This window comes from Rhincodon typus, chromosome 12 (assembly GCF_021869965.1).
Source record: "Rhincodon typus isolate 14 chromosome 12, sRhiTyp1.1, whole genome shotgun sequence".
Classification (NCBI taxonomy): Eukaryota; Metazoa; Chordata; class Chondrichthyes; order Orectolobiformes; family Rhincodontidae; genus Rhincodon; species Rhincodon typus.
The window spans coordinates 36,650,970-36,667,295 of record NC_063343.1 but is presented as its reverse complement, the minus strand read 5'-3'; the positions used below and the strand labels follow the sequence as shown (position 1 = coordinate 36,667,295).

General features: G+C 41.4%; 1 protein-coding gene across 3 annotated transcripts in view; it reads left to right on the top strand.

Annotated features, from left to right (window-relative positions):
- The window catches only part of LOC109922298 (prostate androgen-regulated mucin-like protein 1), a 91,065-nt gene extending 78,070 nt beyond the window's left edge, over window positions 1-12,995 (top strand). For 2 of the 3 annotated variants that reach the window (XM_048603416.1, XM_048603415.1), the window contains exons 4-5: window positions 10,995-11,070; window positions 12,804-12,995. In XM_048603416.1, coding sequence (XP_048459373.1) covers window positions 10,995-11,070; window positions 12,804-12,888 — 161 coding nt within the window. In that variant the 3' untranslated portion in view covers window positions 12,889-12,995. The remainder of the gene's footprint in view (window positions 1-10,994; window positions 11,071-12,803) is intronic. The other variant, XM_048603417.1, reaches the window with a different exon arrangement.
- Window positions 12,996-16,326: the final 3,331 nt, after the last annotated feature.

Below are 16,326 nucleotides of genomic sequence, written 5' to 3'. Positions count from 1 at the left end.
CCTGGGATGGGGGTGAGGGAGGAGGTATGGGGGCAGGTGTAGCACTTTCTGCGGTTGCAGGGAAAAGTGCCGGGTGTGGAGCGGACAAGGGAGTCACGGAGAGAGTGGTCCCTCCGGAAAGCAGATAAGGGTGGGGGGGGAAAGATGTCTTTGGTGGTGGGGTCGGATTGCAGATGGCGGAAGTGTCGGAGGATGATGCGTTGGATCCGGAGGTTGGTGGGGTGGTACGTGAGGACGAGGGGGATTCTTTTTTGGTTCTTATTGCGTGGACGGGGTGTGAGGGATGAGTTGCGGGAGATGTGGGAGACATGGTTGAGGGCGTTCTCGACCACTGAGCGGGGGAAGTTACGGTCCTTGAAAAATGAGGACAACTGAGATGTACGGGAGTGGAATGCCTCATCCTGGGAGCAGATGCGGCGGAGGCGAAGGAATTGGGAATAGGGGATGGCATTTTTGCAGGAATGTGGCCTTTTAGAAAGAGAACGTTGGGTTTCAGTTCTTTTCTGTAATGTGGACTGTATCGCTAAAGAACAGGAATTCAAGTTTGGGGTTATGAATATGCTGGGGATAAGTTCCTCAAAATTTGCTACTTGGCAGCCCCAACAGAAAATGGACGGAACTGAGAAATAGGCCTCAAACAGCTTCTGTATTATGATATACAGGAAGTTGTGTGCAACCTGAAAAGCCAGATATTTTTTTCGTGCAATTTTGTCTTCCTATCTTGAGCCTATATATGTGCTTTGTCAGTACAGGGAAACCTGTCTACATGAACCATTATAAAAGATAGGCACTTGTGAAAAAGAAACTGCACATTTAATCCAAGTAATTAATGTGGCAAAGGAAGCAGTAGGCAGCCACCGTACACTTTCCTGTTGCGCCAGTCTTCAGCAACTAAAAACAGGATGTAGTCTGCAAAACTACTCTTAGCAAGAACTTTCACTGCTATGAGATTACAGATGCTTTCCCTGCAGCTGGCTTCCTTTCTGCATCCAGGTTCTTGTAAGTTCAGAGTGTCAGCTCCAGCAAAAATGGGTTTTGTGAAAGAAATGAGCTTTCTGGTATGAGGAACAGGAGATTTACCCAGAGCCTTCTGGCAAGTAGAATGAAATAAAATCTCTGGTGCTTTGTTTCTGATGTTGCTACTCAGAGGTATAGGCAAATTGGTTTAACTGGTAAATGATTTTAGAAATTCTAATTTATTGGCTGTGCAACTTTATTCTTTATCAATAAGTTTTCTCATCCTTCTAAGTCAATGACTCATCAAATGAATGGCATAGAGAACTAAATCCGAGAGAAACTAATCTTTCTCAATGACTGTATGCTTGTGAGGCTCTATCCAGGGCCAGAATGGTTTTATTTTGCAACTGTGAATATTATTAAAAGTATTTCCCAATTCCACAGAAATGTTTGAAATTACATAGTAAGACCATTTTGAAAATGTGGACACCTGCAAAACGAGAGGATGATACAGGTATCAAATGTGTCTACACATTTCACTAGTACAAAGACAGAAAAATATTCCCTTCCTGGTGAATCATCTGACACAAAATGCTTGGGCAAAAGGTTTTGGGCTAAATTTCATCAAAAATATGCTCAGGTCCTTGCATCGCTCACAAGTAAAGCCTACGTGTTCCGACAGACGAGAAAACACTTAGTCCACCCACTCTGGGGATGGTGACAGTCATTTCTCAATTCCTTTGCACATTTGTGATTTGGATGAGGATGAAGGGCCACACAGGTTGCACGGTGCAGAGCGAGTCAGGCCTAGTTTGTCAATCTCGGTGATCCCCAAAGGTTGATGCTCTTCATTGCATTCCTTGGTTGATTCCATCAATTCTGAGTATCCACCAAACTCTTTCATTTAAATCTTCATCTGCCCACTTTAACCCTCAACCCCACGCCTAGAACTTTGTTATAGCAAATATTGTGATGCACTGTCCCATTTGTTAAAGCCAGGTATATGACAGCTGTTGGTTACCCATGCCCCCCCACTCACAATTTATGTTGTCTCTGCATCCTAACATGCTACCCCCAAGCCCTCCAGTCCCCAACTTTCTCACCACAGTACTGTTACCTTGATTTTTCAGTGAACAGATTCCTGGACTAACCATGGCCAACCTCTGACTGACTCGGAAAGTCTGATGAGTGACCAGACTCCTGACTAATCTCTCTGCAACTCCCAACAACCATACAGATAATCTCCAAACTAGTTGCACTGGACTTGCGGAACTGATGTAGCACACTCCCCAAACTAATAATATGGGACCTCTGACCCTGAATATCCCAAGTGGCCAGTTGACCTTGAATTATGATTGGATGGTGGCAGTACCCCTTGACTTGATTAAAGACTACTTCCTTCAGACTTTGACGTGGTCATTTAGTACCTTCAGAGTCTTTGCTGCAAAAGCTGCTGGCACGTGCTGTAGGCATGACGTTGACAGAGCACTGTGCCGCAGAAACATGTCCACTCCCTTGACTGATGACAAGCTGCCTGGCTTTATGTCTGCACTAAGAGTCAAGGTTAAACAGAAGCACTGTGAGATTCTTAAGTTCTTAATGATGCAGCAAACACACAAAAAGAAAAACCATGGCAAGGAGGCAAGTAGGCACAAAGTAAATGAGTGCGAAGAAGGCCACAGATGCACCTTGCTCTGATGTATGAGATGCATGCTTGTCCTTGAATGCAAAATGGCCTGGCTAAAGCATTGTAGTGAAAGGTGTCAATGATCTGCAAACTGCAGTATTGAAGTGGTGAACTGTATTTTAAATGAGTCACTGATATGCCATGATGATGGCACGAGGCTGGAGCGTGCCATTTGGACACCCAGAGGAGCAAGTGGTGAACTGGACCAGCCAAGTAACCAGTCAGACTTTCATGTCATGAATTATCACCATCTAGTTTCTCTCTGTGGCATGGGAGAATGGGAAATTGAATATAAATGAGGTGAGGTTAAGTAAATGATGAAATGTAAATACTTGTAAATAAGTGCCTACCTCTCGATGTTGAAACTTTGAGTGGAAAATCAGACTTTTTTTCTCAACATCGAGAATTTGATTTTTTTCGATCTCACCATAATTTGCAAACTAACACATTGTCAGTGACAGTGTCATTAAAGGTTTGGGGAAATTATGCCCTGTGTATGCAGCATTCATACAGTGCAACTGGCAGAAAACATGGTCAAGGCTGTATTTCCCTCATTTGCAAAATAATTTGTGTGTGTCTGTGCTCACAATCTGCATCCATGGCATTAAACCCTGGAACATGTTGGATAGGTTTCACTTCTTCCTGAGGGTTCCATGTATGTACATGGGGTCTCCTAATGATTTTTCTTGCATCTAATGTAGATTATACAAGGATTAGCTATGATACTTCTGTGTAAGTTTGCATGCCATACTGTGTTGGGATGTTTGAAGGTGATGGTAACAAAACAAATAGAAAATGGAATAGACTGTGGAAAGGAGCACCATTGGTGTGTTGGGAATTTCACTGAATTTCTATAATAATGAACTTGGTGTTAGATAGATATAGGAGGAAGAAGCCTAGTTGTTGGGGAATGACCAGTATGTAGTTTCAAGACAATATTTCTATTAAATTTTCTTTGTAATTTAAGAGCTCCAGACTCTGCTGAGCTCTGCTGTTGTATTTTCAGCGTACATTTTAAAAGTCAGTCAACTTTGAAGGTGTGAACAACTTGTTACCTTCAATCAATGATACATTCCAATTTACTGTATGGCCATGCACACATCCACCTTAGAGAGTCATTGCTTACAAGTGTGGGAAAAAAAGACGAAGTGTAATGTCTTAATTAGCATTAATGTCAAATTCAATAAATATAGTCTTCTAGTGCCATATGGAAAAATAGTAAACCAATGTGCTGATCTTGTGCATCAAATGCAAAAATGCTATTTCTAACCCACACATTGTGGTAACATTCCCTTAAAATAGTAGAAGCCAGCAGTACTGACCATGATAAAGTTTCTTGTCAAATATAAATAAACTCACATTTCTTCAAAAATTCAGGTAACTCCACTGACCATTATTTCAACTGATGGGTCCAACTGGCAGCTCAAAATGGTTCACAATGGTTGGAGCTTCATTCATATGTGCAGGATGGACTGAGTGAGACATTGCAGTAAGAACTCCAATAGCTCCGCATTCTTAGCAACACCTGTGTTGTGAAGGCCATATGGCACAATTGTCTATTGATTCAAGCACCTTGCTGGGTGCCCTCAGAATTATTTCAGATGTTTGATGGAAACCACAATAACTTCGACCAAAGTACCTAGACCATCGTCATCAAGGAATAACCTAATTTTAGGTTATCTCGCACATTAAATAATTTTAAAAAAAACTGCTGGGAGACTATTCCTAGTTTGTTTCAATGGCAGATTGCTATGGAAAAGTAGATAGATTAGAACAAAGCACAAAGGAAGATGGTTGTGATTGTTGGAGGTCTATCATCTCAGCCACAGGATATCACTCAGGGTACATATTTTCTAATCAACATGATCAGAGATGTTATGACATACCTCTGGAACAGGTGGAACTTGAACCCTGGCTTCCTGCATAAGAGGTAGGGGTACAATCCACAAGCATCCAGTCCCCCAACTACTAATGCTCAGTAGCATCAGTGTGTGCTATATACAAAATGCACTGTCGAAATTCACCAAAGATCCTTAGACCATATTTTCCAAACCCATAACCACTTCCATCTAGAAGGACAAGGGCAGCAGATACATGGGAACATCACCACCTGAAAATTCCCCTCCAAATCAGTCACCATTCTAACTTGGAAATATATCATTATTCCTTCACTGTCGCTGAGTAAAACTCCTGGAATTCCCTCCCTCACTGTACTGTGGGTCGAGCCACAGCACATGGACTGCAGTGGTTCAAGAGGCAGCTCACATAACCTTCTCAAGGGCATGCATGGATAAACAATAAATTTTGACCAGCCAGCAATGCCCATGTTGCTGGAGTGAATGAAATACTACCACACAAGCTTCCAGGCTCAAGGGCAGGGACGCTGCAACTGCACCAAAGAAGCCTGTTCCTCAGGGTAGACATTTTCTAAATCGACCTGTTCAGAGATATTATTACACATCTCTGGAGCGGGAGGGACTTGAACCTGGGCCTGCTGACCCAGAGGATGAGGCACTACCACTGTACCAAAACTTCAGGTGTTCAAAAAGAGAGCTCACTAAGACCTTCACACAGTCAATTAGGGATGGGCAGTAAATTCTGGCCTAAATAGCAACTCCCACATGGAACGTGCCAGTGAATAAATCCTGTTTTATTTTATTTAATTGTAACACTAAGGATGGGAGAGAAATGTGAAGAAATATTTTTGTAGACAGGGTGATGTTTAGCACTGTGGTTCTGTAGTATAGTATTACAATGTTTAATTAGACAACTTCAGTTTTATTTATTCATAGGATGAGGGCATCCCTGGCTACGCCAGCATTTATTGCCCAGTTCTAATTGCCCAGAGGGCTGTGAGGAGTCAACCACATTGTTGTGGGTCTGGAGTCACATGTAGGCCAGACCAGGTAAGGATGACCATTTCCTCCCCTAAAGGACATTAATGAACGAGGTGGGTTTTTCCTGACAATCAACAATGTTTCATGGTCATCAGTAGACTCTTAATTCCAGATTTTTAAAAAGTCCATTCAAATTCCAGCATCTGACATGGGGGAATTTGAACCCAGAATCTTTTAGGGGTCTCTGGATTAACAGTATAGTGCTAATTCCACTAGGCTGTCACCCTCCCTTAAATGTTTTTCTAGAATATTTTCTTGGAGTTGCATAATTGTGCTTTAACATAGTTGTTACTTTTGCAAGATTAGATTGGAAACTGATACAAAAGCAACAGGTTGTGTTAGCTATTCAGTGTTTACACAAGAGAATTACAGTGCAGCTTTGTTTGTCCTTATATGTCCTTGTATTTAAGGTGCTTGTAGAAAGTTTTCTGCCATGCCAATTCAAGGTTAGTGATGTCATTTTGGAGCTCAGTATTCAAGCTGGCACCCTTTCAAGTCTGTGCAGCTGAACACATGTTCAGCAGCAGTAAAACCCCCTCAGCACAAGTCAAAGGGACCATCAACAACTTAGAACTCTGTCTCTGATTGATTTTTGTTTCTGTCTGTTGTTATGATTCTACAGGTATTTAGTGCTTTCTACAGTTGTTTCAAGTTACGTAAAATCCACAGGGAGTGAAGTAGCAGGTGTTAAAGGACTTCTTGTTGAATTCAAGCTTCTGCACAAAACAGTCAGTCACTCCAAGACATACATGCACAAATAGACATTCCCTTGGAATAAAGCATAACTAATGCACATGATCCATGCAGAGTGGGATATGTTGCTCGAAAAGGAAGCAGGTGAAAGACTTGCAGTTCGAGACTCTCAGATGGGAGATAGCAACAACTGCAGATGCTGGAAGTCCAGGTTGATACAGTGTGGAGCTGGAGGAACACAGCAGGTCAGGCAGCATCAGAGGAGTAGGAAAGTCGACTCTACTCAGGATATTCAGGAAGAAATTCTTCTACCTAAACTCCAGTGAGGAACAATGGGCTGAAATTTAGGCCCCACTTTAGGAGGTTGTGGATAGTCAAGGTGTAAAATGAGATGCATTGCCGTGGGTGGTGTTCCCCAGTGCTTACTTGCCTGACTCCACCCCACTGCAATTTTACCCATAGTGGGGGAGTTGTCAAGAGGCCTGTCTGTCTGTGACCCAATAGAAATCCTGAAATGATTAATTAAATGACATTTAAGGGTTTCCCTCTGCCACTGGAATTATCTGCTCTGGCTTGTGATGGACAATGGAGAATACACCCTTTAGAGGTTTCCTTTTCCACCCTCGAGATCAGGACCTGTAAGCCCCCACTTCCCTTTGCATCCAATTCCGGTGCTGACGTGTGGCTAAGGTCCCAGCAATGATCACTGCTCCCAGTGGCACTGCTTGGACCAGAGAGCTGCCAGCCATTTGATTGGGGCTTGTGTGAAGTGCTGGCCAATTCATGCAATATCAGCACTTCCTTAAGAACGTCTTTTCTGAACTATGTCACTTGCTCTGACCACAAATGCACCCTTAGACCAAGGAAAGGACTTCCTTGCTCCTGGATACGAGGTGACTATGACAATGAACTTTCATGCACCTGGCTCCTCCAGGCTGGAGCTGGAGTTACTTATAAAATTTTGTTGATCACCTGTATTAGATTCACTGACATTCTCCATCTTTGAGAGTTCAATACATTTTATTCTCTCTTGCAAGAGAGAAACAGACAAGTTAACAAGTCTGCTAGGGTGGCTGACTTTTCCATAGTTCAGGATTCCTTTGTCTGCATGCATAGCATTTTAAAGGCAAAACATTCAACTCTGTCCTATGCCTGACATCTAACTGATGTGCAATGATTGATAGACAGACAATCATGTAAGTCAATGCCAGTATTCTGCTAGCAGTCAGAATGAATCCATTCTGCAGTTCACTGTTCCAGCTGCATTTGAATCATCAGAACAAAATCAAGGATGGGTACTGGACGACAAGCACTATTTGCTAACCACTTTGCTGAAAACTCAGGTCTGCAAACTATCCACACACTTACACCATTGAAGCAATGTAAACTCTATTTTCACACAAAATGTGATAGAGCAGACCAGTGGCATGATGAAACACTGTCTCATCATCTACTGCAGTACAGGAGCCCTGCCATACTCTGCAAAGAGGGTAGCAAGATTTGTCACAGACTATTGCATATTCCACACTTTACCATCGTGAGGCCACAGCCCTCACCACTAGCTCCTGGGAAACAGAAGCTTGAGAAGGAGATGGAGAGAGACAAAGAGTAAGTGAGGAAGCAACTTAGATAGCAACTGCACAGCTGCTCAGAGTGACTCACTGCTTAGCACTGCTGCCTCATAGTGCCAGGGACCTGAGTTTGATTCCACCCTCGGGCAACTGTCTGTGTGGGTTTCCTCCCACAGTCCAAGGATGTGCAGGTTAGGTGGAATTGCCATGCTAAATTGCTCCTAATATCTAGGGCTGTGTAGCCATGGGTAATGCAGGGTTACAGGGATAGGGTTGGAGTCTGGATGGGATGCTGTTTGATGTGGACTTGATGGGTCGAATGGCCTGATCCCACACTGTAGGGATTTTGTGAACTTTCTGCCCTGACTGTCCATGTAGAAAGTGTGAAAGCAGTCTTGAGAACCCCAGTTCATCTTGCACACCATACCTCCCTCTCTTACTGATTATCATAGTATCGGTTTGGATGTAATGTACAATAATTAAACATTGTAAATCAACAGTTTAAATTAATCATTATACGTCACATACAAATTTCAGCTGATCGATTGTGCATTTCTGTAGTGACATTTTTTGTGCCTATTCAACTGTCTCTGCACAGTCCTCTCCCAGTAGGCACAGCATCGGCAGAAAGTTGCTGCCTTTCAGTGGAGGAGACAGCATAATTTTGGTATAGTTGGCAGAGGTCTGTGCTGGTTGGATGACAGGTAACAGAAGGTTTTTGGTGAAATGGCAGGGAGTGAGATGATTGCTGTAATCCTTGGATAGTGAAAAGGATTTGTGCCGTGTAGAGCCACTGCTGCAGAGCTGCATCTTAGTAATCCTATTAATGTGCTGCAGGGCAGATTGCTGCATCATTCTGCAAGACCCTGTAATCCACAGCCATGATAGCAGAACCTATTGATGGGGTCTCTGTTAACTGAGCTTGTACCTACAATACCCTTACCCCTGCTATGATTATAGCCAGTTTGTGCATATCGTTTCACTGTATATAGAATCCTTCCCTACTTTGCAAGACAAATGCATAGTTATCACATGAGCTGATGCTGACGAGTGCAAAATCAAGTGATGCCATGTCTTCATCAACTGTGTTATCTTAGCATTCCTCCATTGATCAGGTTGTACCTATCTGAGAACACAGGGATAAGGCAAAAGGTAGGAAGTAAAGTAAGAGTTTCATGCTTAAATTATTTACAGTTTGTAAATCAGAAGAGATTATACGATGAGGAGAAGTTGGACGTGGGAAGGAAGCCTTGGTACAAGGGCACCATCGTCTTTGATAGTTTCATCCTCACAGTGGCCAAGGCCTTAGCAATGGACATTCCAATAATGCCCAGCACCCTTTCCTACATGAGGGTCAGGACATTCAGGTGCACATGTCCACACTGGTTGGTTCTTGATGCCTCTAATGTGCACCACCTTGGGAAGTGTGACAATCAGTGTTGTATGATGTGTTTTGTTTGTGTTGTCATCATGGTTAAATAGCTGGCATTGTGTGTGAGCTGTAGGAAGTGTGGTGCTTGCAGCAGCAATCTTGATGTGTTGGTGCAGTGGAGTACATAATGTTAGGAATGAGTCCAGATGGATAGATTGCAGATAGGTGACTGATGAAGCAATAGCGATTTTAGTACTGCCTGAGGCTGGTTGTACAGCTAATGGAATGAGGCATATGAAGATACATTCACTGACCTTGACCACATAATGTATTTGAACATTTTGCAACATTATATCCGCAGGATTTGACTTCTGGAATTGAACTCTATGGCTACCTGGTCTCTCTATTTTCTGAGAATTTGTCTGGAAGGCGAAGGAAGGTACTAGATGAAGAGTGGTACTTAAGAGTCATAGAATACAAAAACAAGGAGCATAAACTAAATATGGTACATTGGTGTATTGGTAATGTTACTGGACTGGGATACAGAAAATAGGACTAATAATTCAGATAACGAGTTCAAGCCCCACTCTGGTGACTTGAGAATTTGAATAATATGTTATTTGGTCTCAGAATGCACTGGCTGAAGCTCACACCGTAGTGCACTTGAGAAGGTGTTAGTGAGCTGCCAGTTTGAGCAACTGCAAAGACTGTGGTCTGGTTTGCTAGGCCATTTAAGAGGATGGTAAAGATTTGCTTTGGATTTGAAGTTGTATGTGTCAGACCAGTAGGGACAGCAATTTTCCTTCTTTCATGAGAAGTAGAGAACATTAGTAATCCAGAAGTTACTGTGGTTGCAGTGTTAGGAGAGTTGGGCGGAGAGGTGGTGTTGTGCTGTCAGTGTGACACAAATAGGCAGCATGAACAGGGGCAGTGGCTAACATCTCCTGGAGGTGGTCTGAGGCCAGGTGGATGAGCAGTCTCTGTTGCAGATTTCAGGAGGTAGTACGTTATAGCAGAGGCCACAACTTGGCAGGCTGATTACTGGATGTGGGCTTAAGTCTGAAAGATGGAACTATTGGACCAAAGTGCCACCAATCCAGTAAGGTACATCCCCACAGTAAACAATGTTAAAATGAATCTCATGATGCTGAATGAGACTTTGTCACAATAACTTACCATTATCAACAATCAGCAGAACAACAATAAATGGGCAACATTAAACGTAGACTCCTTGTATCCTTATGACACTGTCTTGAGGTATGTACACTAACTCAATTTTGCCATTATGTCCTTTTTTGTGATATGGCAGTTTAACTGACTTAGTGGTGCTATTGTATGGAATCCATTAAACAGCCGGCAATATTGCAACTGGTTCAGTTTCCTATTTTTGCCCAGGTAGCTACTGTTAATGTTGATTTCAGCATTGGGCTGCCTATCTCTCAAAGTTCTTCCATATTTTCTTTTGGTAGAATTTACATTTTATTCAAAAAATTTGAAAGTTAACCTTAAATTTTAAAAAAATTCTCAATTGTAAATCCATGCAGTTATATTTCCTGCACTTATAATTCTGCAAACTTAAGACTTGAAAAAACTCTGCATTTGCCTAAATTGAACAACTGCAGCTGAAGCAGAGAAAAAAAATCAGTAATAATAGGCTGTTTAATTTGCTAAATAAACCCACAAGTCAAAGAAAAAACTAATTGGGCTTTAGCACACTGTTATTAATTTAGAAATTTTTTTGAAAGATGACTAGCTATTCATTTGTGGTGAAATAATACATATTTAAGTCATTAATAATATTGTACTTTTATTAACAGGAACAGCTTTAACTGTTATAGCGTGCTTGCTTGTTGTCATCGTTATAATCGGGTTGGTGATATATTTAAAGAAATGGTAGGTTCATGCACTTTAATAAGGTCAGTGGAATACTACTAACCAGAATCCATTAAAAGAATGCCAACATGTCTCTTCTGTAGAGACTCTACGCTTTTAAACTGGGAATATCAATGCTCGGAGATCTTCTTTTGGTACCATGGGTCTGTACCAATCTTCCTGGGTCACTGGCTATGTTCTCTCCATACTGTCGTATGAGGCAAACCCTAAAACAGGCAGTAATTAAACCACTTTTACATCCTAAATGAGCAAAATTGACTGTAACGAATTTTTAGCCAGTTTTGTCCCTTGACTTGCCATTATAGAATCATAGAATACAGAAGAGGCCCTTTTGGCACACAGAGTCTGCACTGACAGAAACTACTCTAAATCTACACTAGTCCCACTGTCCACCACTTGGCTTATGGCTTTGAATGCTAAGACATTTAAAGTTGTTATTCCAAGTACTTTTACAAGGAATTGAGTAGAATTCTCACAGATACCAATGAAAAGTACTTTCACGTGATTATTCTGGGTTAAAGCCAAACCCAGTTCCCAAAAATAAAAGAATAGTGATAATAGATTTTCCCACTGTAAACATATTGAATGAAGGTCAGAAGTTGATTACCAGAAGAGAGGTTAGGTGTATATATAATATAAAGGCAATACACATCTTATAGATGTGACTAGAAATTAATTTGACTTTGTCTCAGCATGACATGCAGAGCTTAAATCTACGTTGCTGTGAATTTATAAACATATAACTCAAGTTGACAGTACTAACAGATCTTGTGTTTCTTGGGCCCACAATTTTCAAACTGCAAACCAATAAATAAGAAATTTAACACTAGTTAAGGATGATATTTCCTAATTTTCAAGAACTACAATGCCATGGTGCCAGGACTGCAAGTCTTTATACGATTCATAAGCTGCAGTTCAGACATCCCAGTTCTAAGCTATCTTAAGTATAAAAAAATGACAAGGTAAAATTTGTGCTCAGTGGTGAGGGTTTTTGTGGTGCAATTCAACTAAAATCTGTGGAACTCTACAAACAATAACAGATTTTTAAGTGCAAATAACATTTAACACAAATTCAGTTTCCACAGTCCCTCGAGGAGCCTGCAAAGATTAAACTTTTATTTTCACATAAGCACTCTAATAGGCACATTTTAAAAGACTTCAAATGTCATTTAAAACAAATACTTATTCGGAAACTGACTACTTCAGTGTAACTAGAACAAAATTTGTGCCCACTCCTGATAATATGACAGCAGTGTTTTGACATTAAAATTTGCCTACATCCTGGTACAGATGAATTTCAATTGTTCTTGCCTGGAACACTTTATTGTGACAGGAGTATGCTTTCTGTGTAATGAGGTTTAACTTAGCTTCTCTTTGATTGGAAATCCAGACAATAAAACATTCCCAGCTCCTTCCTCCATCAACTAAACCTTCCTTAGACAACATTAAACAATATCTGTGACCCAATTACATGTCATTAATTGGAAGCTGTAACTGTTGGATTTTTTTATAAGACAATTGAAACCAAAAACTAGGATAGGCCAAAAAAATTTAGAAAATTAGTTTTAATTTATTTTCAAGATTGGACAGATGTTTAATTAATGTAGATGAATTTATCTTGGTTAGATTTGAGAATTCTGAGCTGAAGATGATTTGCTGTTGCCGGTAATAAGAAAATATGAAGTCGTATTCCCTTCAACAAAATATTAAAAGTCTTTCTTGTCTTATTGTAGGAGAGTGTTCTACAGCCGCCTAGAGGAAGACTACACAACTGGATCTTGGAGCAATTACAACAATCCTGTGTTTGAAGATTTATGACAACAATCTTTTAAATTGTTACCTTTGTGTACATGAGGCATTAAGCCACAAATGTGTATAAAGTATTTTCTTGAAAACAATATTAAATTCAGAATGCTGGAAAACCAGGTGAAATTAGTCTTAGGTGCTGTCAAAAATTGGCAAATGTAATGCAGTAACCAATTTTACAACTCATTCAATTTCTTTTCCCAGTTAGCTGTTTTGAGTTACTCCCCAAGTCCAATTTTGCACCCTAGTGCTCAGTGGCTTTTTTTTCCACTCAAGGAATCTATTCGAGGTTTTTGCCCCAGAATTTTTAACTTGACAGCATCAACAGTACTTGATCAAGCTATCAAATTACTGTGGCAGATCCTGGTATATAGCAACTGCAACCTGAGCTAATGTTTTATATGTCAATCTTGCAGACTTGTTTTTGCAAATCTCGGCAACATTTTGTTTAAACTTGCTTCAGATAGATGTTGGCTGCATAGTTAAAATGTACTTTATTTTCTGCTGATCTAAATAATGTTAATATTCAAGCTTTGCTATAATAACTAGCCCAGACGCAGAGTGTTAGCTGTGTGCAACATCTACAAGATGCACTGCAGTGACTTACTCGGGCTTCTTCGACACCTTGGAAACCCATGGGTTCCATCACCTTGAAGGACAAGGACAAGAGCAGCAGTTGCATGGGAACAGCCTGCCTTACAAGATCCCCTCCAAACCACATACTATCTTGATTTAGAACTAGATCACCACTCCTTTACTGATGCTGAATGAGAATTCTGAAACTCCCTCCCTAAACTCCCTTCCTTTTTCCTAGAGTGGAGGTAGCTTTTACGAGGGGACATAGTTTTAAAGTGAAAGGAGGTAGATATAGGGGAGACGTCAGAGGTAGGTTCTTTACTCAGAGAGTGGTAGGGGTGTGGAATGCATTGCCGGAGAGGGTAGTGGAGTCGGCCTCATTGGGGCATTTAAGCGGCTATTAGATAGGCATATGGATGATAGTATAAGGTAGCGGTGGAGGTTAGATAGATCTTAGGTTTTGGGTAAAAGTTCGGCACAACATTGTGGGCCGAAGGGCCTGTACTGTGCTATACTGTTCTATGTTCTATGTTCTAATGTAGTTATTGATACATACATACAGCAAATTTGACTGGAATATGACTAGCGTGTAGAAAAGTAGTTTCTGGCCCTAACAGGAATCTTTTGTGTTATAGTGGTCAACTGAGGTTATCAAAGATACAGCTGAAAAGATAACACTTTGTGGCCAACCCTGGATGCACAGTATTTACCACAAAGTTTATTTAAATAGAGGGACCTTGATTTCATGTTGACTTGACTTATTACTGATGCATGATTGTAACATTGGTCAAGGGTAATTAATTTTCTGGTTCATTCCAAATTTATAAAGGTTTTGCTTTCATTTTTCAGTTGAAAAGCCATTAGATTATGTTGTATGTTTTGTGAACTTTACATTTGGATTAGTTTAACTATTATGAACTCATCATTTCCCTGATCTGTCATCAGTGGGTGAAAATTCTGTAATGGGACTCAGGACATAAGAAAAACAGGCTTGGCCTTTGCATGCACAGAAAAGATAAACATATTGGCCTTATTCTGTGGTCAGCCATGGAGAAATGGTGCTTGACAGCTGCCCATACGGTTTTCTCAGGCTCATTAGGAGAGACTTGCATTACTCTAGCAACTGATCCAGAGTGACATCCTCTACAGGGGATCTGTGGAATGTGAGAACAGGGCATGCAAGGTGAGGCTTTTCAAACAAGGAGGTTGAGGAGTTGTTATGAAGATACATAGGCAGATTTCTCACTGACTTGACCTGCAGACTGTGGGTTAATCAGAAAATCAGGGATGGCCCAGCATTGGGATATCTCTCATGATAGTAAGATTCAATTCCACAACATGTGAGTCATGTCAGTGATTTGGTTCCCTGCCCAAAGCCCAGCTAGATTAACAAACAAGCCTGCATCTCCTAGGGGCAAGTATGTATATTTTGCAGACAAAGACACAATGAGCAAGACATCAACAAAGACAATCAGGCTGAACACAATCCTCAGAGTAAAGGAACACAATGTTTGAAATCATGTCAGAGATAGTAGGAACTGCAGGTGCTGGAAAATCTGAGATAACAAGGTGTAGAGCTGGATGAACACAGCAGGCCAAGCAGCATCAGAGGAGCAGGAAAGCTGACGTTTCGGGCCTAGACCCTTCTTCTTATTAGACTAGACAGGATTGAGGTTCATAAGGAGGAGGTGTTAGCAATTCTGGAAGGTGTGAAAATGGATAAGTCCCCTGGGCCGGATGGGATTTATCCTAGGATTCTCTGGGAGGCTAGGGAAGAGATTGCAGAGCCTTTGGCTTTGATCTTTATGTTGTCATTGTCTACAGGAATAGTGCCAGAAGACTGAAGACTAGCAAATGTTGTCCCCTTGTTCAAGAAGGGGAGTAGAGACAACCCTGGTAATTATAGACTAGTGAGCCTTACTTCAGTTGTGGGTAAAGTGTTGGAAAGGATTATAAGAGATAGGATTTATAATCATCTAGAAAGGAATAATTTGATTAGGGATAGTCAACACAGTTTTGTGAAGGGTAGGTCGTGCCTCACAAACCTTATTGAGTTCTTTGAGAAGGTGACCAAACAGTTGGATGAGGGTAAAGCGGTTGATGTGGTGTATATGGATTTCAGTAAAGCGTTTGATAAGGTTCCCCATGGTAGGCTATTGCAGAAAATACGGAGGCATGGGATTGAGGGTGATTTAGCGGTTTGGATTAGAAATTGGCTAGCTGTAAGAAGACAGAGGGTGGTGGTTGATGGGAAATGTTCATCCTGGAGTTCAGTTACTAGTGGTGTACCTCAAGGATCTGTTTTGGGGCCACTGCTGTTTGTCATTTTTATAAATGACCTGGATGAGGGCATAGAAGGATGGGTTAGTAAATTTGCGGATGACACCAAAGTCGGTGGAGTTGTGGATAGTGCGGAAGGATGTTGCAGGTTACAGAGGGACATAGATAAGCTGCAGAGCTGGGCTGAGAGGTGGCAAATGGAGTTTAATGCGGAAAAATGTGAGGTGATTCACTTTGGAAGGAGTAATAGGAATACAGAGTACTGGGCTAATGGTAAGATTCTTGGTAGTGTGGATGAGCAGAGAGATCTTGGTGTCCATGTGCATAGATCACTGAAAGTTGCCACCCAGGTTGATAGGGTTGTTAAGAAGGCATACGGTGTGTCAGGTTTTATTGGTAGAGGGATTAAGTTTCGGAGCCATGAGGTCATGTTGCAGCTGTACAAAACTCTGGTGCGGCCACACTTGGAGTATAGCGTACAGTTCTGGTCACCGCATTATAGGAAGGATGTGGAAGCATTGAAAAGGGTGCAGAGGAGATTTACCAGGATGTTGCCTGGTATGGAGGGAAGGTCTTATGAGGAAAGGCTGAGGG